Genomic DNA, 27,384 nt, shown 5'->3' on the forward strand with positions numbered 1-27,384 from the left:
CAGAGACATACAAATAACACGATACACCAAGAGAGAGGTATGGAAACAGGACTTTTTCTCAAAGGTTTTTCTCATTACCTAGCAGGAGTACAAGATTATTTAGACCTGTCTTTGGGCTGTTTTCTTTTGAGAATTCGCAAATGCTCACTTCTGTATTTAAGGAAGTAAAAAGACAGTTCTCATTTATCATGGTTCAAAGAAGAGAAAGGGAAAGTGTTAATGAACAGAAGCTGCAGCTAACATAAAACTTCCTTCCGTCACATCATTTCTGAGCTAAAAGGGGCCTCACCGGACACCACCATCCCTGACTTCACAGGTAAGGAAAGCCCAGAGAAAAGATAAGGAAGCCAAGAGAAAATTGGAAAGTAGCTCTGAAGCCCAGGATTCCTTATAAAACACCATCCAGAGACCCCCTCTAGGGGTCCAGGCAATAACAGGAGCTAATGTTTACTAAGCATGATTGAAGGGCTAGATCCCATGCTAAGTGTGGTGTAGATATATCTCATTTATTCTTTTAGACAGCCCCATGAGGTATGTTCTACCATTCACCCATTTCACAGATGAGCAAACTGAGACACATGGCTGCTAGGAAGTGAAACGACCTGGATTTGAACCTATAAGCAGCTGGAGCCTGCAGTCTGGGCTGTTAATCACACCGCACAAATGCCAGAATCAAAAAAGGAGGATGCCATATGAGACCAGTGTAATAATCCAAGCGAAATACTCAAGATTTATGTGGAAAACTAACTATCCCTTACTAAATTTTGCAAATTCTGTGTTCTCAGTTCAAATTCAATTTCAGGACAGGTAGGTATGGTTTTGGTAACCAGACTGCTGCCTGATGGATCCGTGGAGGTTGATGTGGAAGGAGGAAGCCAGGACTAAGATATGACAATGTGGTGGGTCCTCTCCAAATTCTAACAAGGCTCACGCCAGCAGCCACTGCCCTAACACCTCTTAAAAATTCCTCTTCTGACACTTGCAAAAAGCCTCTTAGCATTTTTACCTCCTTGATCAAAACTTCCTTTAGCTAACTGGTACACACAACTACCCAGCGTTTCTTTTCTATTAATAGTGTACTGGACTATATACAAGATATATTATTTACTTGCCCAGAATCACCACCTTAAAATTTAGCATTTATATTGTGCCTTAGGCTCGTCCTTTCTCCCTTTCAACTTCCTCTTCCAGGGACCCTAAGAACTGAACGGTCTCCCAGCTCCACTTAGCCAAGGTTTACTTTCTTAGAAAGAGTTCCCTAAAGCTGATGCCACCAGGGCAATCGGTGCTTGCCCTGAGCCAGGAGGGTCCAAAATTTTCACCAAGTGAGGAAGAAATAAATAAAAACAGATGGAAGCCAAGCCTGCCTCGGTCACAGGCGTCACCCAGTTCTTCGCTTTCTCTGAATGTCATTTAATTTTCTGGCCTGCCTATTAGATCATGAGACTCTAGGAGTGATCCCAGTCTGCCCAGAGATTTTGCCCAGACTTAGCCATCTGAGGGCACTGCAGGCTGTCCCAGGGCAAAGGTGGGCAGTGATCTAAGGTAGAAGGAAGAGGGCAGCTGTCCCCTCTAGTCCTTTACATCCTCACGCCCAGGACCAGTAAGAAAGGGACAGATTGAATAAATGCCCCCTGGACTCTGGGCTCCCTAGGGGAGGGTCTCTCTGGCATGTGGCCCATTTCCTTGTATCCATGTTACAAAGGGCATGGCTAAACTTGGAAACATTCTTTTCAGAGGATCAGGACAGGGAAAGAGAATGCATTTCCTGTGTCCAGACCAGTAACTGGCTGGCACACTCCTGAACCAAGGGACACCATCTGTAAACATGCCCCTAAGGAAGGAACAAAAATGACTTGGGAGGGTTGCTTCCTAACATACACAATAATATATATTTAATAAGCAATAGAGAATGCATGCTTCAGTTATTTTACTATTATTTTACCATTCATCTCTCTGTTCTTCAATGGCTTTTTCCCCATTCACAGTCCAAGAAGAAAGTCTTTTGGAGAGTTACTTTTCTAATAAAACATAAATAAGAAAAATTTTTACATCATGTCACGTAGCAATTTAGGACTAATTTCAGAGCTGCCTGGATAAAACTATGGTTCAAAGAGTGACTGTATGTATGACAGACCAAGGACTGCACTGATTTTGGTTAAGGAAATTACTAATGTTAATTGCTTTTTATTTTGCCCCTGGAGAATCATTCCACAAGCATTTAAAACCCACATATATCTGTCAGATGGCTCCTTTAAAGAGACCAAGCTTTCTCTTAAATAGAGTTCCTCTCCTAATACTGTCTCCTTACATTACAAAGATCAACCAATAAATATTTACATTCACTGGAAGATTTGTGACTGCACAGGATTTTTTTTTTTTAATTAACTAATTTAACAGGTGACTAGCACTGATCTGAGACATGTTTCCTGCCATCCATCCCATTTCCAACTCAATCACTGACCTTAGAAAGTTACTTCCCTTCTCCATTCATTTCCCTACACAAATCCAGGTTAAGGCTGAGCGCTCAGACAACTTAGACAAGATTAATGGATTCACTTTGCAATCCCACCTCCCAGCCCAGAAAATAGGGACTAAAAGTACATAAAATGCCAGCATAATTTGGGCCTACAACCAGGACTTTTTATTATTATTTTTATTGTTTTTTTTGCCAAACTACTTGGTGTGTGGGATCTTGATTCCCCAACCAGGGACTGAACCTGCATGCTTGCAGTGAAAGCATGGAGTCCTAACTACTGGATCACCAAGGAATTCCCTCATACAGAACTTTTGTAATTTTCTTTTTCCCTTGTCTACTTTGCATGTGGGATTTTAATTCCCTAACCGGAGATCAAACCCCTGTCCCCTGCAATGGAAGCACTGAGTCCTAACCACTGGACCACCAGGGAAGACCCCAAATATTTTTCTTAACAAGACCAAATCTCACCCTTGGTTTCCTTCCGAGTCAGAGCACCTTTCACTGTCCATCCCACCATCCTTCAAAGAAAGACCTTTGAAGACCAGGTTATAAAAACTTAAAAAGACCAAATACAAAGCTTACTCAAAATGGGACGATAAAGCAGTAAAGAGGCAAAATAGGAGTAAAATTAGCAGCTCTGTTCACAATGGTCAAATGGTGGAAACAAATCAAATTCTGTCCATCGATGAAAGGTAAACAAAATGTGGTCTATCCATACAATGGCATGTTATTCAGCCATAAAAAGGAATGAAGCAGTGACACAAGCTACAATGTGTTGAATCTTGAAAACACGCCAAGTGAAACCCACCATATAGTATGATTCCATATATATAAAATGTCCAGAATAGAAAAATCCACAGGGACCAAAAGCCAACTCATGATTGCCAGGGGCTGGGTGGGGATGCGAGGGGAGGATGGAAAATGACGCCCTAATAGGCACGGGGTTTCTTTGGGAAGTGATGAAAATATCCTGGGGTTTAGAAAGAGGTGATGCTTAAACAACACTGTGAAAATACTAAATGTCACTGAATTGGTACTTCAAAATGGCTAATTTTATGCTAATTGAATTTTACTTCCATTTTTAAAAGTATGTATTAGGGAGTTTGGGATGGACATGTACACACTGCTATATTTAAAATGGATAACCAACAAGGTCCTACTGTATAGCACAGGGAACTCTGCTCAATGTTTTGTGGCAGCCTGGATGGGAGGGGAGTTTGGGGGAGAATGGATACATACTTATGTATGGCTGAGTCCCTTTGCTGTCCACCTGAAACTACCATAAGATTATTAATCAGCTATACTCCAATATAAAAAGTTTTTAGAAAGTGTATCTGTATGTATACACACCTGTTTGTGTATATATGTATATATACAATATTTGCATATATAACATATATTTCTATTTATATACAATACAAATATTTGTATATATAAATATACATACACACACACACACATATATATATATACACACCCACACATATTTTTTTTTTCATCAGTTATCATTTAAGAGTGATCTTTAAAAAAAAAAAAAAAAAAAGAGTGATCTTAGTTCCTGTCCCCGAAAGGTAACCTGGTTAGGAAATGTAGCCCCTCAGCCCTGGAGCAGGTTGAAATTTACCAAACCAAGGTGATAGTTGAATCACCTCCTAAATGAGCTGCTAACAGTCACCATGGGGGTCTGATAGGCTTTGACAGCACTTGAAAGCCTTTCACTTAAGGACGCCTAACAAATGCGAGTACGCACTGGTAGGGGAAACAGACACACACACTCTCTGGCTGCCTTCTTCACGTATATTCTTGCTTTCCTTTAAAAATGGCTCAGCTCCAGCAGGCCAATGTGCCTCTACAAGCCCCTTGGATCATGAAAATCCGTGAGTTTACCAAAACACTCAAAATAGAGAAAGTCCGACAAAACTCATCTGTCACCATCTGAAGCAACCATTATACCAACACCTTGGTTTGAAACTGGTGTTTAAAGAGGAAGAACTAAGCACGTGTGCAGCAGAAGCCTTTTCAGGAGTATATTCAAGGGAAGTATATTCAAGGGAAGCTCCCATTGATGAGGGAAAAATGCAGAAAAAAGCCAGCTAGTGCATAAAGGAGGGATGATAATTCATTTATCGAAAAGATTCATCTTCTTTTTTTTTGGCTGTGCTGTGCAGTGTGTGGGATCTCAGTTCCCGACCAAGGATGGAACCCATGGTACCCTGCAGTGAAGCATAGAGTCTTAACCGCTGGACTGCCAGGGAAGTCCCAGAGGTTCATTTTCATCTTCTGAGAAAATTACTGATACAGGAAAACTGTTGTTGAAATCATCAGTGAGCAGTAAATGGAAGCAAGGGCCTAACGTATTCCCTTCCAAATTATTCTCTGGAGCAAAGAGGTATGAACATAATTGAATGATGAGGGAATAATTAGACCACCATTGCTTTAATCCACTACTTATGATATTTAACTTCAATCTAACCAAACCTTTAGACCTAATTTCTAATTTACAGAAATTACAAGAGATAACGAAAAAGCTTAATATCACCACAAGGAAGCAATCAGACAAATGCATAAAGTGAGATATTCTTCAGGACATGGTTCCATCTTCTCTACCAAACAATATTCTGAGAAAGGTCAAGATTAAAAGAAAATTAAGAACAGACTCCTGGAGTGGATCCTGATTTGAACAAAGTAGCTGTGAAAGATAATTTATATGACCCAATCTCAGGAGGAATTGTCAGTTTTGCTAGGTATAATGTTATTTCAAGAATGGAGAAAAATATTATTTTTCAGGGATGCAAACCTAAGTATTGAGGGATGGAATGACATGATGTCTGTAATACTCTAAAGAATACTTCAACATAAAAAATAGTTAGTTGAAAAACAACATACCCATTAGGAAAGCTATTATGAAAAACAAACAAACAAACGAACAGAAAATAACAATAGCCAGGATGTGGAGAAACTGGGACCCCTTGTGCACTGTTGATAGGAATGTAAATCGATGCAGTCACTGTGGAAAACAGTATGGCAGCCCCTCCAAAAATTAAAACATAATTATTCTGTGATTCCAGCAATTCATTTCTATGTATGTACCAAAAAAAACTGAAAATAAGGATTTGAAAAGATTCTTACTCACCTCTGTTCACAGCAGCATTATTTATAACAGCCAAAGGTGGAAGCAACCCAAGTACCCATCGACAGATAAATGGGTAAATAAAATGTATATACATACAGTGGAAAACCATTCAGCTCTAAAAAGGAAAGAGATTCTGGCACATGCTACAGCATGGATGAACCCTGAAGACATGCTAAGTGAAAGGAGCCAGTCACAAAAAGACAAATACTGTGTGATTCCACTTACACATGGTATCTAGAAGAGTCAAATTCACAGAAATAAAAAAAGTAGAACATGGGGGAATGGGGATTTAGTCTTTAAGGGATTAAGAGTTCCAGTTTCAGATGATGAAAAAGTTCTGGAGACGGACGGTGTAGATGGTTAACAACAATGTGAATGTACTCAGTGCCACCCAAAATACACTCAAAATGCCACTCAAGTACACCCAAAATGGCTAAATAGTCAATCTTATGCTGTCTCTTTCCCACAATTCAAAGAAATGTGATAAAAGATAAAATAAAAAGATGGACCTAGAGATTACCATACTAAGGGAAGAAAGTCAGAGAGAGACAAAATTCATCTGATATCACTTATAGGGGAACTTAAAACATGATACAAATGCACTTATTTACAAAACAGAAATAGACTCATAGACATAGAAAATCTTATGGTTACCAAAAGGGAAAGGAGTGGGGAAGACAAACTACTACATGTAAGTAAACAACAAGGTCTTACTGTATAGCACCGGGAACTATATTCAATATCATGCAATAACCTATAATGGAAAAGAATCTGAAAAATGTGTAACATTTACTATACAAAAATGAACCACTCTGCTATACACCAGAAACTAACACAACATTGTAAATCAATTATACTTCAATTTTAAAAAATAAACTAATAAGTAAAAAGAAATAAAAGAACATCCTCCCCCAGAAGAATCAATCAACTGGGTACTCTCAAACCAAGGTTCCCCAGATCAGTCCCCAATACAACCCTTCCTGCCATCTTGTCCCATAAATATTAACTAAGACAGAAATCAATTTAAATACCCCCTCCCAAAATCATTCTTTTAAGGGAGATTATCTCTGAATTCCTGCAACATGCTTTGCTGTTTAGTCATTTACATTCATTGAAGAAAGTGAGTGACTTAGAGCAGGTTTTACCAGAGCTTTCACTTTCTACCTATTTTCTTTGTATATAATTAAAGTTCCCCTTGTCCCAACAAATGGACTTCCCCTTCCCCCTTTTGTAACAGGAAGCAAACTTAAATAAAGCAAATATTTCACCTGTATTCACTTAACTGTGCCCCTTTTTTCTCTAGATCACCTAAATTTGGGGAGCAGATTATCTGGCAACATCACTTGGTCGCACACACATCCGTCTTCCTGATAAAGCCAGATTAGATACGCAGGGGTTGGGGGGAGGGGGGTGCTGTCACAACTTACTCCCAACATCAATGATCAAGTATCCTCCTTTGAAACAGGAAATATATAATGCCATTTGATAAAAACAAGAAAAGCCTGAAGGACAGACCACTGTTCTAGAAATAAAACCATGATGATGGCAAGCAATCACTTACAGTGCCAGCCAGGCCTTCTAATTGCTCCACCAAAGGCAGGAAAGCCTTCAATATCTCAATTGCTTTCCAAGAATTTGTCTTTGGCATTATTAACACAGACAGCCGAGCAGGTTATCAGACTAAGAAAGAAATCCTGGGCTGCAGACTTTAATTACAGGTTATTTCAGCTGATCGCTGTCTTAAAGTTTCAATAAAATGATACGGTTGATGGCTGAAAAGTTCCAGGTGAGATAAGATCTTTTTAAGTCCAAGAAGATGAAGGGAGATGCCTAAATATGAGGGACAAAAGGGTCCAGGGAAGACCAACAGCCCTTCTTGGTGCTCTTCTATTCAGCATTCTTTTATTGGCTGCAACTGGGACACACAAGTTAAAGGAAGGAGAGAGGCTTGCTTTCACCAGCGGTGACTCTGAGGCGTCTGGAGAGCAGGTGAAAGACAGCGAGGAGACTGAACTGACCGACTACAACTTCATCTTCTAGAGGCTCTGGGGAAACCTTGCTATCAAAGTTCATTCATTCACTGAACATTTTCTGGGACCAATCTTGCATGACAGGATACAAAAAAGGATGAGAAAAAAATTAATAAGATGAGCTCCAGTCTCAAGAAGCTAATGGAAGCTTAAGACAGATATGCAACAAAATGCAAAGTATAGGGACTTCCCTGGTGGTTAAGAATTGGCCTTGAAATTGCAGGGGACATGGGTTCCCTGGTCCAAGAAGATCCATCAGGCCTCAAGGCAACCAAGCCCACGCACCACAGTCCCTGAGTCCTTGCGCCTGGAGCCCGTGCTCCGCAACAAAGAGGAGTCCTGCTCGCCACAGCTAGAGAGAGCCAGTGCCCAGCAAAAAAAGACCCAGCACAGCCAAAAATAAATAAATGTTTTAAAAAATGCAGAGTAGAATGTGGATGTCCAGCAGAAGGAGAAAAAGGGAAGTCTATCAGTCAGGATCTTAGCAGGAAACGAAATGGCATCCTGGCACCCTCCCACCAGGTCACAGAGAGGAGTTGAACAGAGGCTCAATTTACAGAGCATCGTTGGGGTCAACTAAAAAAGGCAGGGGGCTCTGATGGGATCCCAGTCACATAGTTCAGAGATTACGGATTCTGGAATCAGAGATCACATATCTGATCAGAGACCTGGGGTCTCAGCTTGTAAGAAACGGTGGCATTCTTTGACCATCAATGGAATTTTTCTCTTGCTGATGTTGGAGGCAACATTATCCAGAATTAGCAGACCATCTCTTGTGAGTATTCTGTGATCAGGGGTTTCTGCTGCCTGCGCTCCTGGGAACCTGCTGGCCTCCAAATGCCACAGATGACTTAGCTGTCACTTAGGGAAGCCCTGGGGACTCTAGGTGGATGTCCCGGATTGTCCACTTGCTGCTCGTGCCTTTCCGCCCTATGGCCCCTGCTGCCGGTCTCCCGGCTGCCTGTTCCTGATCTCCGAGGCTGCTCTCATGAGGCTTCTTCCAGCACATTCTAAGGCAAGTTACCCTTCCACTCATAGGCCTAGCGTTCCTCCCTCCAGTGGAGTGAAGAAGGCATAAAGAAGCAGTTCCTTAAACCAGCCCCCTTGCGGGAAATGCCAGCTGTGACTACCTCCGTGAAATTGAGCCATTCAGGCCCTTGCCTGAGATTGAGCTTTTGCACCAGCAAAATTATGTAGAGATGGGGACTGTCTCTAAACTAATCACCCCTTCTGACCCAGCTCCTCCTCTAGTGTCTTCTATTTCTGCCTTCTAGTTGGGCAGATTCGGGATTATTATTTATTAACTAACAGGACTATGAAAAAGCCTAACTGCTATCACTGATGGAAGGGCTACTATGGAGGTATTTTGCAGACAGCCCCTCACAGCAACCTTGTAGGAAAGCGCTTATGAGCCCTTTTCACAGGTGAGTAAACTAAGGCTCAGACTGTCCCATGACCACACAGTAAGTGGCAGTGCCAGGGGTCAATCTCCAGATGTACCTGACCCCAGAGCTCACCCTCGTTGTGCATGAGAATTACCTGTGAAGCATTTAGCAAGTGCAGATTCCTAGGACCCACCAACACCTAATGAATCAGAGTGTCTCAGGGGAGCACAGGAAACAACTTAGGAAAAAAAACATTTCCCAGGTAAAGCAGATGTCACCAGCCTGAGCACAGGTCCTCACGAGGCCAAACGGCCTTTACAGGAAATGATCTGGCCCTGAGCAGGCAACAATAAATAGCAGGCATTATCCTCCTCCTCAACTGTACACCATCAACTTAATTACTCGGGGGAAACAGGAGCTGGGAGCAGGGCAGTGGGAACAGGAAGTAAATGGGGGCCTCTTTTAATGACTTATGTGACTATCCTTCAGGGAAAGGCTGTGTGTGTGACGCTCCCGGGGGGACCCCAGACTTATCAGGCCTCCCAGATCTAAATGACCAAGTATGGAGGAAGGGGAAGAGAAATAGAGCAGAACTGAGCATGACACAGACATCAGGTGTGTGTGCGTCTGTCTGTCTGTCTGTCTGTCTGTCTGTCTGTCTGTCTTCCTCCCGTCGTTCCGGTGACGTCACCGTAAGGAAGCTGATCCACTAACTGCTGTAGAGGCCTGTCCCCATGTCCCCTTCAGGGTTCTTGTTGGTACACTCTGTAGCGTCTCTGCTCCTCCACTCCAGAAAAATTGACAATAACTGAAATTCAAGAGGCAGCCTGGTTTGGCCACTCGAGATTAAGAAGCAAATGCATCAACGTGTTCTCTTTCCAGGAAAACCGTGGCTTTGTCTCACCTCCTTCCTCGGTTTCCTTTTCTGGGAACCAACCTGTAGCCTGGCCGGGTAGAAGCATCTGGCTGCTGTGAGGAAGGTCAACATGCTAATAAGGCTGAGGTCAGAAGCCAGGCCTCAAAGTAGTTCAGTTTCCTCGGTTTGGTTCTAAGGTCACAGACAGGCCTCTCCCCCTCCAAATCTTACCACTTGGTCATCAAAGGAAGTGGCCAGAGTATAGACGGATCAAAACAAATCCATCACCACTGGTGAAAACAGCCAATGGGGTGGGGTGGGGGTGGGGTATGGTAACCGAGGGTGATTCAGTAGCATCTCTGATTTGAAAGACGCCACATCAGAAATGACCTCACGGCACCTAATCAGTTCCAGAAAGGGACTTTGTTCTCCAGGAGGCAAGGTGGGAGATCAAAGCATTTCTTGCTAATCATCATTTAGCATTAATTATTTAAGTAACCTGAGCCAGACCCGGGACCACTCCCGACTTTGCATCCTGACAGCCTCAATGAGCACCCTTGATCTTTCAAGCCAACCTGCATCAAATTGGGAGGAAGCCGACTGCAAACCTGGGAATCGAGAGACCTGGGCAGCCCAGGCAGTGAGTCGTTTACTTACTTCTTCCTTTCCTGTTAACTTTTTAACCCCACCAGCCAGGAAACGCATAAATACAGCACCCGGCCTCCCCTCCCCCTGCCCCTGCCCTCCGCCAAGTCTCATAGAGTTCCTCAGGCACAGGGACAAATCTGGAGATGAACACCTTAGATTCATAAGCTGTGTGGCCTCAGACTTACCAGTATACCTCTCTGAACCTCCAGTTTCAGATGCATCATGAAGATAATCCTATCCTCCCAGCCTCGTTGTAAGAATTAAGTTAAGACCTCAGAACTGTTGCATACATTTAGAAGGAATACATGGGTGTTTGGTTATACCAGAAATATTTATTTCTAGAGTTGAAGGGGGAATCATGATATTCATTGGTTATACCAGAAATATTTATTTCTAGAGTTGAAGAGGGAATCATGATATTCATTATTATATGATTTATTCCTTTTTGTATACTGTGTAATACATGTTATGGGCTAAACTGTGTCCTCAAATCCATATGTTGAAGTCTGACCCCAGCACCTCAGAATGTGACTGTATTTGAAAATAGGTCTTTTTTTTTTTCTAATTTGGCTGCACCAGGTCTTATTTACAGCACAAGGGATCTTCACTCTTTCATTGCAGCATGGACTTTTTTTTAAAATTGCAGCATGCAGGATCTAGTTCCCTGACCAGGGATGGAACTGGGCCCCCTGCAGTGGAAGCGTGGAGTCTTAACCACTGTACCACCAGGGAAGTCCCTAGAGATAGGTCTTTAATGAGATAATAACAAAGTTAAAATGCCATCATTTGGATGGACTCGAATTCAGTATAAATGGTGTTCTTATAAGAAGAGATTAGAACACACACAAAAGGAAGACCAAGTGAAAACGCAGAGACAACGGCCATCTATAACCCAAGGAGAGAATCCTCAGAAGAAATAAACCCTGCCAACTGACATCTTGATCTCAGACTTCTGGCTTCCAGAAAGGTGAGAAAACTAATTTTTCTGTCATTTCAGCCACTCACTCTGGGGTATTTTGTTATGCTGGCCCTTGCAAACTCATACAATTAACTTCAAATAATTCATAGGGAAAAAAACTCGAATGGCTCTAATGAAAAAGACAGGCAATATGAGACTTCCATGGTGTCCAGTGGTTAAGATTCTGAGCCTCAATGCAGGGGGCATGGGTTCGCTCTCTGGTCAGGGAACTAAGACCCTGTATGCCGTGTGGCACAGCCAAAAATTTTTTTAACTAAAAAAAAAGATAGGCAATAGGTGTTGGGTGAAGATGTGGAGAAATTGGAACTCTTGTAATTGCCGAGGGGAATACAAAATGCTGTAGCCACTTTGGGAAATAGTCTGGCAGTTCCTCAAAAACTTCAACATAGAGTTACCATCTGGTAAGCCAATTGCATGCCTAGGTTTCTACCCAAGAGAAATGAAAACATACTTCACATAAAAACCTGTACATAAATTATTCATAGCATCATCAATCACAATAGCCAAAAGGGAGAAAGAGCACAAATGCCCATGGACAGATGAACAGATAAACGGACTGTGGTCCACCCATACAATGGAATATTATCCAACCCTATAAAGGTATGAAATATTGATAGATGTACAACTGAGATGAACCTTGGAAACATTCTGCTAAGTGAAAGTAGTCACAAAAGGCCACATACTGTACAATTCTATTTATATGAAATGTCCAGAATAGGCAAATCCATGGAGACAGAAAGTTTCCAGGGGTTGGGGGAAGGGGAACTGACTGCTGATAGAGTTTCTTCTAAGGGGTATGAAAATGTTCCAAAATGAAGATTGTGGTTGTGGGGATGGTTCCACAACTCTGAATATTTTCAGTATACTAAAAACATTTAACTATACACTTTAAGTGGGAGAACCATAAAGTATGGGAGTCTTATTTATTATAAGATTAAAAAAAAAAAGAAAAGCCTGCTACCATGAATATTGTTAAATGTCAAAGGCTCTTACTTCTCCCTCCCACCCACTCTTTCCCAACCAGCTTAAGGGCTGCAATTTCTCCTACTCATGTTGACACCAGCCATGCCATATAGTCCCATGCTGATAAACCAATCCTCCAGAGGAAAAAGCTGAGGGTCTCCAGCACAGAAAACAGGGCACATTTAAGGTCCTGAAGTGATCTCCAGAGGGGCTGGTCTAAACACCTCCATTAATTCTGAGATTACAGTGAGCAATGTCAAGTGGGTTCCTTTAAAAGCCCATGTTCTACAAACCCCAATCCATCCCATGAAGCAATTCCTCCACCATGAGGGAAGTGGGCAGCAAGGCAAAGCCACGGTTTCCTTTACAGGTTCAAAGAAACCATGGGGCCTGGCTGGGCTACTTCAAGGTGCAAGTACAGTCTGTGGTCTGACAAATGACATTTATATTTTTGCCCATTTAGGGGAAAGTCAGTTCTGAAACCCCACGCATGTCCACAGATTGGGGAGCTAAAGGTAGAAGATGTGGAGGCAAATCCTTTTCAATTCTATGGCCACTTCAGTTCCCACTAAGCTTCAGAGAGAATCAGAATTCAACACCCACAAGGAATTGGGTGCCTTCTCTCCATTAACAAGTCCACATTTAGAAAGATAATCAAAGATAATCAAAAAGGTGAACAGGATAACCCAGAACAGCAATGTCCAACAGAAATACAATGTGAGCCACATAAGTACTTGAAGCCACTCTTTAAAACATAAAAAGAAACAGGTGAAATGAGTATTAATAATCCATTTTGTTTAATGGATTATCGGGCTTCCCTGGTCACAGATGGTAAAGAATCTGCCTGTAATGCAGGAGACCCGGGTTTGATTCCTGGGAAAGGAAGATTCCCTGGAGGAGGGCATGGCAACCCACTCCAGTATTTTTGCCTGGAGAATTCCATGGACAGAGGAGCCTGGTAGGTTACAGTCCATGGGATCACAAAGAGTCGGACACAATTGAGTGACTAACACACAAATATGATCATTTCAACGAGGGTTGGCCAGATTCAGCAAATAAAAATACAGCCATATTACATTTCAGAAAAGAAGAAAAGCTCTTTTTTTAAGCATAAGTATATCCCATGTAATATAGGGGACATATTAAACTAAAAAACTGTCTGTTTAATTGTCTGAAAATCTGAAGTTCAAATTTAAATGAGCGTCCTTTTTAAAATCTGGCAACCCTAATTTCAACATGCAATCAATATAAGTGGTATTGTACACTGTTCTTTTTTATATTGTCTTTAAAATCTGTTATGTATATTATTACTGGCAGCACCTCTTAATTTAAGCTTGCCGTATCTGAAGTGCTCAATAGCCACACATGGCTCATGGCCTTTTGGACAGTACAGATAGAGAAAGTTCTAGAAAGTTCCTCTCAGTGTTTTTTATAACAGTAAAAAATCAGAAATTAGCAAAATACCCATTAACAGGAAGGCTGCTTAGGTTACAACTAACATTTAGAGAACTTACCATGAGTCAGCCCTCGCCCTATGGACTCTGCATGCATTAATTTTAGTCCTCACAATGACTATTCAAAGTAGATACTGATATAACACCTTTCTACAAACGAGGAAGTAAGGTTCTTGGAACTCATATAACTTGCTCAAGAAAGTGAGGAAAACAAGACAGACTGATAATAGATGAATGGGTTCATATATATATATCCCACCCTAGATACACCAAAATGTTATTGGTTTTCTCTGGACGGTGGACACTGGGGCAGGTATTAGTTGAAAGTTAGGTCTCCGCTGTCAATTAGACCTCTTTGCATCCTCGGCTCTGCCAAGTAACCTAACAAGTAACTTCGCCTTTTTAAGCCTCGGTTTCCCCATCTGTAAAACAAATCATAAATGTCTATCCACAGGATTGTGGGAGTCTAAATAAAACAGGGCATGTAGAGGACTAAGCAAGGCAACCTGCCCCTGGTAAGTTCTCAGTGACATCACTGCTACTCTTCTCAGCATCTTTGTCCATTCCTGTTTGATTAGATTTTTCAGAGAGAGCATCAACTCTTCTTGTGTTTTTGGTTTTTTGGTCACACTGCAAGGCATGCAGGATATTAATTCTCTGACCAGGGATTGAACCTGTGTCCCCTGCAGTGGAAGCACAGAGTCCTAACCACTGGACTTCCAGGGAATTCCCAAGCATCCATTTAGAAAGAGAAAATAAGTTAACTTTGAAAAGAGGAGAAAACAGAGATTTCCTGTGGTGAAACAGGGATTTCATGGTGATCTAGTGGCTAAGACTCTGTGCTCCCAATGCAGGGGGCCTGGGTTTGGTCCCTGGTGAGGGAACAAGATACTACATGCTGCAACTGAAGATTCCACATGCCTCAACTAAAACAGACACAGTCAAATACATAATTTTTTTTTAAAGGAGAGAACAGCCCATGAAGCAGCTGGAGGACAAAGGAAGGAAGGAGACAGAGAAGAAAGGAGAGAGGGGAGGAAAAGAAGAAAGATCACCCTATGACAGGCAATGGTGAGGTGTCATCTCCCCGCAGTTTTCTGAGTGACCACAAGGGGGCACTGCCTGCAGTTTCCACAGCAAGGGAAAATGATCCCCCTTTGAAAAACAGAAACTTGCAAGGAAAAAAAATCACCAGCACCATTCATCTTGACTCTCGCAGGCCTCTCCCTGGAGTTCCCCCTGAAAAGCTGCTGACATTCATCTTACAGGAGATGTGAAAAAGCAGTGGATACAGTTTCCCAGCGGTGGGTGATCTGTGTCTTACCTTTGGAGTCTTCTTTGGCCAAGTGACTACGGGGACCCCAGTGATGGCCAGACTGGGGTCGTCCTCCGCGTGCTCCTTCAGGACATTCTGTGGTCAAGCAAAGGAGCCAGATTAGCCCAGGGTACAGGAGATGTCTCTGAAGGGAGTGGAGGCTGGCCCTTACCCAGCAAAGCACAAAGTTCTCTGCAGCTTCACTGCCTGGCCCTTGACTCCACCAATACTCACACGCTCAACAGAAGCCAAGTTGCCAGGGTTCCCCAGGGTCCGCCAAACACAAACATCCCCTTCTCCAAGAAAGTTCTTAAAAAACAAATCGCCCACCTCCCTGAGACTTCCACGAACGTACTGCTCACTGATCATACGACAACAAACATTTGTCCAGAGCACCAAAGACTCTCACGGACCCAACCTCCTTTAATCCTTACAGAGTCCGCTGGGAGGTGCTGGGCAGTGGTCTAACAAATCCTCTAATGTACACGAATTCAACTACATCCTCAGAGAAAACAAACAAAGCAACCATGAGGTCTCACCTATAAGCTCTGACTCTGGCTTTTCTACCAGTCAGCAAGCAAGCCCTAGGTCCTCTCATCCTGGTGTGTAAAGACATGTCTTTGTTTTTTGCATCAAGGTCCCTAAACGTAAGTATATACTCAGTCAAATGGGCTGTGATGGACACACTTCCAGACTTTGTGCGGGCCTCCCACATGGCACTTCACGGTCACTCCGTTGTAGGTGGTTTCAATGCTTTACAGGGTAATCCCGACTTTATCAGCTTTTGGTGTTGTGTGCAGCCAACTGCAGAACCTCGTTAAGGTGTAAGATGTCACTCCACTGAATTATCCCTACCCAGTAAGGCAACCAAGATTCAGAAATGCTCCAAGGATTTGGATGCCATCCCAGACCAAGAGGGCAGAGCCCTGAACCCTGCTCTCTGGCACCAGACTTCCTGCCCCATGACCATGTCACACACGGGATTTGGGGCTGCATCCACACCATGCCATAAAAAAGTGTTGAGGGATGGACAGGAAACTGTTACTGGTCTATTCTGACCCCGACCATTAATTTTTGGATTGTACAAAAAACACTCCTGCAGAGACATCCAAGGACAGAGTAAGTTGCACTGGAGCACTTAACAGGAAGTGCAAAAGAGCTCAGAGAAGATAAATGTAGGTGAAGATGATTTTAAACTCACTTTCCCTAGTCTTCACCAGAAAGAATCCAATTCACTTCTAATTTATTCTCCTTATTTTCCTGCTTTAATTTTCAATTGGTTGCCTGATTTTTCAAACTGTGCTTTATTACCTCCAACACACCTGAATAACTCCCTCCTCTTCCCACGGAAGGAGGCCAACAGCAAGGTCAGGGGCTTGGGCTCCGGGTTCAATTCTCAGCACGTACAACTTTCTTTAACTCCAACAGTCAACGTCAATGATTTATAAATGCTGTTTTTATAAAATGTCTTGGTTCACTGCGATATCCCCCAGCCTTATACAATGACTAACCTACGGTAAACCTCCAGTAAATATCTTAAAAAAATGAAGCCACAAATCCCCAAAGAGGGACTTTCTGCTGAATGTCTGACCTCAAATCTGTCAAGGTTGACACACACAAGCGAACTCTGAGAGACTATCACAGCCAAGGGGCGAGAGAAAGGACACAAGGAAAAACTGAGGAAAAGTGAATAAATTATACAGGTTACTTAACAATAATGTATCAATACTGGTTCATTAGAAGTAACAAACGGACCATATTAAGGTAGGAAAAGGACCATATTAAGGTGGGGGAAACTGAGGGTGAAGAGTATGTGGAAACGCTGTATTACAATCTGCAGAATTTTTCTGAAAATCTAAAACTGTTCAAAAACACAAATTAACAAATTACACTTCTAAAACAATTTTTAAATAATTTTAAAACAATAGCAATGAGCAAATAATCATTTTTAAAATGCCAATCAGACAGTAGTAACAGTTACAATAAAGGAAAACAGGATTCTTAGGCTGCCAATTTTGTTAACACCTATGCGGCATATTTAAAAAGAAATAGAACAGACGAGAAACAAGCAGACACGATTCATCTCACGTATGGACTTCACATGGAGCATCAGAGGCAACCAAAAGCTGGGGCAGTGACAGCGATCGTGCCTGGAGGAAGGAGTATTTCATCACTAACATTGTTTTTTGTTTGTTTGTTTTGGGTTTTTTTTTTTGGCTGCACCACCAAATCTTAGTTCCCCAATCAAGAATACAGAACCCGTGACCCCAGCAATGGAAGCACAGAGTCCTAACCACTGGATTGCCAGGGAATTTCCACTGACAGTGTTTAGAATTGCCAATTCCTGGTGATGATAAAAAGCAAATCAACTTTCTATCAGCTTCTTTTTTAATTATTGCTTTCACAAACACTGCAGACACTGCACCCCTCAGAACTTGCATCTGAATGGGCCATTTCCAGGGCCCTCTCCCCACCTCGGTCCACTTCTCGGAGTAGATGGAACTAGCCAGGTTGAGAGGTAACTGTAAACATCAGGAGGGCAGGCACCTCACATTCTGTTGAATGAAAGGATGAGAGTAAGAGGTACTGAGGTCTTGCTCTGTGGCGGGTTATGTCCACACTCTCATCCAATCCTCTTGACCACCCTGTGGGATGAACTATCATTTCCACAGTGCAGATGAGAAGGGCAGGGCTCAAGGCGAGAAGGGAACTGTTGAATATCACTCAGCCAGGAAGGGGTGGAGACTCTTGACGACCTGGGCTCTTTAACCTTGGCATCATTCAGCCCACCTCTGAAAAAGGGAATGGAGCTGTGTTCACAGCTACACTGTTCACAACAGCCAAAAACCAGAAACAACCCAAGTGTCCATGGATGGATAAATGGATAACATACAAACCATGGAATATTATACAGCCTGAAAAAGGAAGGGAATTCTGTCACATGCTATAACACGGATGAACCTGAATGACATTACGCTCAGTGAAATAAGCCATACACAAAAGGACAATTACCACATGATGCCACTAATATGAGGCACCTAAAGCAGTAAATTCATAAAAGCATATAGTAGAAAGCTGGTAGCCAAGGGTAGGGGAAGGGGACAAGTGGGGAGTTACTGTTTAATGGATATGGAGGGGATTTTCTTACTTTAATTTTTTTTCTGGATATAGAGTTTTAAGTTTGGGAAGATCAAAAAGTTCTGGCTATGGATGGTAATGGTTGCACAACAATGGAAATGTACTTAATGTCACTGAACTGAACACTTAAACATGGTTAAAATTTTATGTTATGTGTATTTTACCACTGGCTGAGGGGTGAAGAATCCACTCGCCAGAGCAAGGGACTCGGGTTCAGTGCCTGGGTCAGGAAAATCCCCTGCAGGAGGGCATGGCAACCCACTCCAGTATTCTTGCCTAGGAAATGCCATGGACAGAGGAGCCTGGTGGGTTATAGTCCACAGGGCTGCAAAACAGTGCAGACACTACTTCGCAACTAAATAACAATATTTTTAACTATTATATTTTAAAATATTTTTATCTGTTTTTAACTGGGGAGGAAGAAGTGGGGCAAAGCAGTCCCTCCCTAAGGAATGGATCCAGGACTTCCCAGAATGGTGGTACAGTGGTTGAAAATCTGCCTGCCAATGGAGGGAACATGGGTTTGATCCCTGGTTGGGGGAGATTCCACATGTTGAGGAGTAACTAAGCTGGCGAACCACAACTCCTGAGCCTGAGGCATGCCTAGAGCCCATGCTCTGCAACAAGGAAGCCTCCACACTGAGAAGTCCACACACCACAACAAAGAGAAGCGCACTCTCTTGGTAACTAGAGAGAGGCTCCCTGTAGCAACAAAGACCCAGCACAGCCATAAAGAAAGAAAGGAATGGATTCAAGACCGTCTAGAAAGTACAAGTTGGGTACATACTACCTCTCTCGTTAAACTTCTGCTGTTATGCCTGGGACAACACTAGTTTTAGAGTCAGAAGATCTGGGACAACCTGTGTGATTTCAGGTAAGCCACAGCTTCCTAATGTGTGGTCCTGGGGTAGAACAGTGATGTCTGCACCTTGATAGGAGGTTACGAAGCTGGAGCATTTGTTAGGAACAAATGCTTTGGAACATTTATTGAGTGCTTGCCCTAAACGTTAAAATAATCCCAACTGGGAGACTTCCCTGGTGGTCCAGTGGTAAAGAATCCACCTTCTATGCAGGGGATATGGGTTCAATCCCTGGTCTGTGAACTAAGATCTCACACGCCATGGGGCAACGAGGCCCACAGGCCACAACTAGAGAAACCTGCACGCTGCAATAAAGACCCAGCAGGCACAGCCAAAAATGAAAAAAAAAAAAAAATTCCCCTATCAGTGGGGTAGGACTGATTCTCCCTGTTTCACAAAAGCAGAAACTTGAGAGAGGTTCAGTGATATAGTTCAAGGTCACACAGCTGAGAGGTGGGCGGAAGTTGGCATTGACCTGGTCCATCTGACGACAAGCCTAAGGAGTAACACTGGGTGATAAAGCCTCAGGAAATTGTGGTAGCAACCTCTCCAGCTGATCCTACCCCATTATTAAAAAGACACCTACCCTGTGATGGATTTGCGAAAAAAAAATAAATAAATAAATAAATAAATAAAAAGACACCTAGGAGAAAATCTGGGCTTATAGTTACCATTCAACTCACAAATACAGAAGTGAATCACTGTCACCTATTCCTTGCAAATAAGAAAGAACTAATTTGACTACTAATGCCTTTATAAAGCATCTCAAACAGCTCCCCCCAAATCACAGAAGAGGTTTGCACCCCCCCCATATCACAGAAGAGGCTTGCATGACCAAATTGGGCCTGCACAACGATGAAGTTTTGTTGACATTTCATGGTTCTTACTAACCCATATGAATTTCACACCCTCCTTCACAATACATCAGTTTGTTTTATCTAAAAATAATGTTTCCTGCCCACCCCCCAAAATCATTAACAAAAAAAGAGCTTTTCAGGAAGACAGTGCATGTTTAACCAAAGCTTATATGGTTATGAATATACGTACAGATACCTTGCCATATGGTTGGGGGGGGGGGCAGGGCAGAGGACTTCCACAGGACTTTCTGCCCCCACCCCTCATCCCAATCTTTAACTCTAGGCTGGGGATGACAAACTCAAATGCCTCTAGGAACCAATCAGGTAAAATGAAAAATATAAATGGACCAGAAAGATAAGAGAGTGGTGTGGTCACCTATGGCAAACTAGAGACCACATGCCCTGTTTAAAGATAGCAGATGCTTCCTAATTTCAACCTATTAACCTCCTGTGGGAATAAAAGCCCCACTAGATCTCTGATTTTCCAAAAGAAACCTAAGATCCAGAGTTTTATTTGAAATCTCTCCAATTTCAAATGTCGGCGACTGAACATTTAAAAAAAAAAAAAATAAACACCACTTGTGAGCCAAATATATCTGTGGGCTGGCTTGGGCCATGGGGTGACCAGTTTACAAAGACTGCTCTGCATATGACTGAAAATAATGACTGCTTGCCTTGGTGTGGTTTGAGTTTCCTTCTGAACTGTCTCAAGATTTCCTGTCACTTCACTATCAGAGCTGGAGTTGGTGACTCACAAGCATTAAAGTGAGGCAGGCCTCTTTAGAGTAATGTCTGGTTACAAAATCTATTACTGAAGTCATAAGTATATTAATAATTAAGACATAATTAAAATTAACAGACACCTCCCCAAGTATCCTTGAGTCGGGGCATCTCACAAACTTCCCTGAAGGAAGCAATACCTCTCCATGTGTGGCTGTCAGTGGCCACCAGGGGGCGCTCTGGGCCCTGTCCCTCAGGGAAGTATTGTGTTCTCATTTGTATGTGACAGGCTGCAGGAAGAGGAGATTATTCTAATTGGACTTCTTCTCTCTGAGAAATAAATTGCGCTGAAGGGAATCATGTCACTGGCTTCCCTGGGCTCTGCCAGAATTTATACACTCCCTGGGGCTCTTAGAAGCAGAGACGAGGAAGCCTGGGTGCCTGCACCAGCCCAGCACTCTTTGGGTTATACCATACAAGCCTTTTAGTAGGAAATCACAGGGCAGGGTTTCTAGAAAGAGAAAGACTGGGGTCACCAGGCCCTTTCTGCTAGAAACTGCCCTGCTTTTGACCTAACAAGATAACCACAGACAATGGATAAGCTGGGCTTCCGCTCTTCCTGATGCCAACTTCTCTCAAAAAGCTTAATTAGTCAACAATGGATTCAGGCCCCATGCTCCCCAGAATGCGGCGTTAATAATTAGAAACTGCATCTATAACTGTGACTAAAAATATCAACACTGTGACAATAAAGCGGAGGCAAGCATCAGCAAAGCGGCACTAACCACAGGCCTGTAGAGGGAGAGTAGCACGGCACGGACTAGCTCAGGCTGCTGCTGTGGGGAACTCAGCAGTCTCAGGGGTCCCTCCTGGCCACAGGTAAGGACCCCTGCAAGCAGGCATCAATGCACCTTGGGTCTCCCAAGATCCCTCCCTCCACTCCAGCCCAACCATCTTGTTCAATTCAGTTCAGTCACTCAGCTGCGTTTGACTCTTTGCAACCCCATGAACCATAGCATGCCAGGCCTCCCTGTCCATCACCAACTCCCGGAGTTTACCCAAACTCATGTCCATTGAGTCGGTGATTCCATCCAACCATCTCATCCTCTGTCGTCCCCTTCTCCTCTTGCCCTCAATCTTTCCCAGCATCAGGGTCTTTTCAAATGAGTCAGCTCTTTGCATCAGGTGACCAAAGTATTGGAGTTTCAGCTTCAATCAGTCCTTCCAATGAACATTCAGGACTAGATCTCCTTTAGGATGGACTGGTTGGATCTCCTTGCAGTCCAAGGGACTCTCAAGAGTCTTCTCCAACACCACAGTTCAAAAGCATCAATTCTTTGGCACTCAGCTTTCTTTATATTCCAACTCTCACATCCATACATGACTACTGGAAAAACCATAGCCTTGACTAGACGGACCTTTGTTGGCAGAGTAATGTTTCTGCTTTTTAATATGCTGTCTAGGTTAGTCATAACTTTCCTTCCAAGGAGTAAGTGTCTTTTAATTTCATGGCTGCAATCACTATCTGCAGTGACTTTGGAGCCCCCGAAAATAGTCAGCCACTGTTTCCACTATTTTCCCATCTATTTGCCATGAAGTGATGGGACCGGATGCCATGATCTTAGTTTTCTAAATATTGAGTTTTAAGCCAACTTTTTCACTCTCCTCTTTCACTTTCATCAAGAGGCTCTTTAGTTCTTCTTGTGCCTGACTGCAAAAACCCATCTGTACTGTGTTGAACTGCATCTCTCAAGAAGATATGTTCAGGGGATTCCCTGGCGGTCCAGTGGTTAAGACTCTGCGCTTTCATTGCCAAGGGCCCAGGTTCAACCCCTGGGTCATGGAAGTGCACAAGCCCCGAAGTGTGGACAAAAATAAATAAATAAAGATATGTTCAAGTCCTAATTCCTGTTACCTGTGAATGTGACCTTACTTGGAAAAAGGGTCTGAGCAGATGTAATTAGTGAAGGGATCTTAAGAAGTAATTTTGGGGGCTCCCCTGGTGGCTCAGAGGTTAAAGCGTCTGCCTGCAATGCGGGAGACCTGGGTTTGATCCCTGGGTTGGGGAGATCCCCTGGAGAAGGAAATGGTAACCCACTCCAGTATTCTTGCCTGGAGAATCCCATGGTCAGAGGAGTCTGGTAGGCTACAGTCCACGGGATCGCAAAGAGTCGGACACGACTGAGCGACTAAATAAAAAAAAAAAAAAAAAGAAGTAATTTTGGATAGGGTAGACCCTATATCCAGTGACTGACGTCTTTACAAAAGAAAGGAGGGGGGCTTCCCTGATGGCTCAGTGGTAAAGAATCCACCTGCCAATGCAGGAGACATGGGTTTGGTTTCTGAGCTGCGGCTATCCCACATGCCTCGGAGCAACTAAGCCCATGTGCCACAACTACTGAAGCCCATGTCCCCTAGAGCCCGTGCTCTACAACAAGAGAAGCGACTGCAATGAGAAGCCTGTGCACCACAATGAAGAGGAGCCCCCGCTTGCCACAATTAGAGAAAAGTCCGCACAGCAACAAAAACCCAGCAGAGCAAAATATAAATAAAAATTTTTTTTAAAAAAGAGAAAGGAGAGGAGATTTGAACAGAGACATAAAGGAGAAGGCCATGGAGAGACAGAGGCAGAGACTAGAATGACACAGCCACAAGCTAAAGAACTCCAGGCAATACCAGAACCTGGAAGAGCAAGGAAGGATCCTCCCCAGAGCCTTCCCAGGGAGCACACCTCGATTTCTGACTTTTAGCCTCTGGAACTGTTGTAGAATAAATTTTTATTGTTCTAATCCACCAAGTTTGTGGTCATTTGTTATGGCAGCCCACAGGAAACTAACACACCACATTTGTCTTAGTACATCACAATTAAAGGGAGCTTCCCTGGTGGCTCAGTGATGAAGAATCCGCCTGCCAAAGCATGAGACTCGAGTTCTATCCCTGCGTAGGGAAGGTCCCCTGGGGAAGGAAATGGCAACCTACTCCAGTATTCTTGCCTGGAAAATTCCATGGACAGAGGAGCCTGATGGATTAGAGGAGCCCTGTCTTCTCCTTGGAGTCACAAAAGGAGTTGGACACAACTCAGAGACTAAACAACAGCAAACATCATGATTAAAAGCTTATTAGCTACATGATTTGGGCAAATCACCACATCTCACTGAGACTCAGGTTCCTGTCTAAGAAATGGAATAATAACTGTCCCCATCTTGCCAGGATCATAACGCATGAAAGGTATTTGGCATGTGGATAATGCTCAATAAACGTTGCGTGCATGCATGCTAAGTGTCTGACTCGTTGTGACCCTATGTACTGTGCCAACGTCTTCTGCATTGGCAGGCAAGTTCTTTACCACTAGTGCCACCTGGGACCAGAAACAAATGTCAGTCAATCTCTTTTGGCTTATGCCATATTTCCAGTTGGGATATGCTGTTCCCATTCTCTGTTTGCAGAATTTATCCATTTAACAAGTTTTAAGCATAGGGGGAAAAAAATTTTAAGTTTATTTAGTTGGAACGACAGTTTAAAAGCTGATTTAGCAAAAAAAAAAAAAAAAGTAATTAATTAATTTAAAAAATAAAATAAATAAAAGCTGATTTAGCTATACAACTAGAGGGGATAAAAATGTGATTCAGGGACCAAGAAGGTAATTTTAAGCCAGAAGGACCCCTAAATGGCATGGACCAACATATCCATTTTTCAGGTCTAGGGGTACACAGGTGTCTAGAACTCAGATCTTCTGCCCCTAACTGGTCTCCTACATTCTCCTGAGGTGGTACCAGCAGCGGACTCAGAATACACATGGCTTATTTGGCTCCTTAGGTGACAGGCCTGTCTCATTTATCCCTGCATCAATGCTCTATCCATTTACAGCTCATCCAAAATACCAAACCCAGGGCTCAGTATAACATGCAGCCTCGGGCAGAACAGCCTCAGCAACTACTGGAGGCCTGACCCACTGACCAGGCTGAATCTGGTTGTTCTCTGTTTTCTATACTCTGGGTCATCTTCAGGGTGTGAGCAAAACAAGCTGTAGCCCTCCCACTGGCTTCCCACCTTCTGGCTCCCCTGAAGCAGGCAGGGTATGATGACTTTTAAAAAGCCAACAGTGTTGAAGGTCTGGGTTCTACATCTCACTGTTTCACAAAAGAGCAAGACCCAGGAAGGGCAACTTAGATAAGCAGGTGTGTTCTTGGGCCCAGACCTGATGACCCCAAGGGAGAAAAGCTGCACCTTCCTTTTAAAGTCGTGAGTTTCACACACACTCTCACACTTAACCCTTAATGAGCCTGCTCTCACTCCACAGTATCAGCGAGCTCAGCTGTAGCTCACTGAGCACTTAAAGGCCCTGTTCTAAGGCTTTTTTAATATGTCACCTCACTAAACTCGAAGAGACATGATTCTTTCTATCCCTATTTTACTGTATTCCCCCAGAGCGGTCAGCTGATTAATGGATGGTGCAGGGGAGTCAGCCCGATTCCAGAACCTTTGGTCTTAAAAGATAATACCTGTTTGGGTGATACACTCTTATTTTAGATTGTTTCCCATTTGGGTTTTGATGAAAGAGCAATACCACTGATCTCTTTTTTAGTGTTTGAAAATAAAAATGGTAACACCTGAAAGCAGGCACCCCTCACTGTCTCTTTCAGCTCCTTGATTCCACTCTGCCCCACAATTCTATGCAGCCCCATAGTTCTGTGCAGTCCCATAACTCCATGCAGCCCCATAATTCCTTGCAGACCCACAATTCCATGTAGCCCCATAATTCTATGCAGTCCCATAATCCCACACAGACCCACAATTCTATGCAATCCCACAATTCCATGCAGACCCACAGTTTTATGTGGCCCCATAATTCCATGCAGCCCCATAATTCCATGCAGTCTCACAATTCCACCAGTTGCATAACTCTGAGGCCCCATAATTCCATGTGGCCTGACAACTCCACCAGTCTCATAATTCTGTGAGGCCCCCACAGTTCCATGCAATAAGAAAGATGGTTATCCACAGTGCATTGGTGTTTCCACCCTTAGCCAGATACTCTGGCAGCCAAGGGAGCATGGAATCATGTAAAAGAGAGCTTCCCATTATCTTAATTAACAAGGACAGCTGCAGAATCACCTGGCAAAAACATATCTAACAAACACTCTCCCATCTCCTATCTCAGTAGTGACTACACACTTAGGCTCAAGTCCTCACAAGCTTGCAACGCATCTGGTTATTTTCAAGTCATTTACAACTACTTAGAGTAATGCCCATATGCCCTCCTTCTCTCCCATCAGGAGCCTCAGCTCTCTCCTTGAGTTCTAGTCGAAAGTATAGACTCTTCAAGGAAGAACAGCATGCAGGCCAATTCCCATCTCACTATGAGTTAGTCTGTCCACCGATTAATAGTTGCCAATCCAAGAGAGAAAAGGGAAAAAGACAATGCACTGAATTGAACAGCACATGTGTGTGTGCACAAACACACACGCACTCAAGTCAGTCATGTCCGACTCTTTACGACCCCATGGACCGTAGCTCTCCATGCCCCTCTGTCCGTGGGATTTCCCAGGCAAGAATACTGGAGGGGCGGGTTGCCATTTCCTCCTCCAGGGAATCTTTGCCCCTCAAAATTCAAGTGCATGTAAAACTTCAGAGTATGACCTAGTTGGAAAATGGGTCATACTGGATTAGAATGAGACCTAATCTACAGACTGATGTCCTTATGAGAAGAGAAGACACACAGAAACACAGACTGCCAGTGTAAAAACTGTGGCAGAGACTGGAGGGAGGTAGCCACAAGCCCAGGAACTCTAAGTATTGCCAGCAACCAAGAAAAGCTGGAAGAGACAAGGAAAAAATCCTCCCGTAGAGGCTTCAGAGGAAGCATAGTTTTTGCAGACTTCTAGCTCCCAGAACCAAAAGACAATGAATTTCTGTTGTTTGAGCCAGTCTATGGTACTTTCTTACAGCAGCGCTAGGAAACTAATACAGGTGGGAATCATTAACCCTTAAGCAGGGATAGAGACGCTGAAAGGCAGGGAAAGAGCACAGGAACAGTGGGGAGCTGGTCAAAGTCAGTCTGACTCTCCTTTGCCTGCTATCTAAGAATGGCTAATTTTTCTCTGAGGGCTTACTAAGAGAGCTAGGTGCTCATTACCTCGTTGTCCCACACAATAATTCAGTGACCGAGGTCCCTGTTATTATCCTTATTTTACAGTGAAGATACTCTGATGTCAATCAGTTACACACTTAAGAATGGCCAAGGAACCACAGAATCCGGGCCCTGGAGGAACACAGCACGTTTAGTCTAATATCTTAGATTTACAGATAAGTACACAGAAAGGTGAGGCTTCCCTGGTGGCTCAGATGGTAAAGTGTCTGCCTACAATGCAGGAGACCCGGGTTCAATCCCTGGATCGGGAAGATCTCCTAGAGAAGGAAATGGCAACCCACTCCAGGACTCTTGCCTGGAAAATCCCATGGATGGAGAAGCCTGGTAAGCTACAGTCCATAGGGTCGCAAAGAGTCAGACACGACTGAGCGACTTCACATTCATTCATTCATTCAAACAGAAAGGTGATGTGACTT

At 43.3% G+C, this 27,384-nt stretch overlaps 1 protein-coding gene across 10 annotated transcripts in view; it reads right to left on the reverse strand.

Annotated features, from left to right (window-relative positions):
- The window catches only part of KDM2B (lysine demethylase 2B), a 115,088-nt gene that overhangs the window by 28,342 nt on the left and 59,362 nt on the right, over positions 1–27,384 (reverse strand). For all 10 annotated transcript variants that reach the window (XM_043901909.1, XM_043901905.1, XM_043901904.1 and 7 more), the window contains one exon: positions 15,252–15,338. In XM_043901909.1, the coding sequence (XP_043757844.1) occupies positions 15,252–15,338 (87 nt within the window). The remainder of the gene's footprint in view (positions 1–15,251; positions 15,339–27,384) is intronic.

Source organism: Cervus elaphus, chromosome 5 (assembly GCF_910594005.1).
Source record: "Cervus elaphus chromosome 5, mCerEla1.1, whole genome shotgun sequence".
NCBI classification, from domain to species: Eukaryota; Metazoa; Chordata; class Mammalia; order Artiodactyla; family Cervidae; genus Cervus; species Cervus elaphus.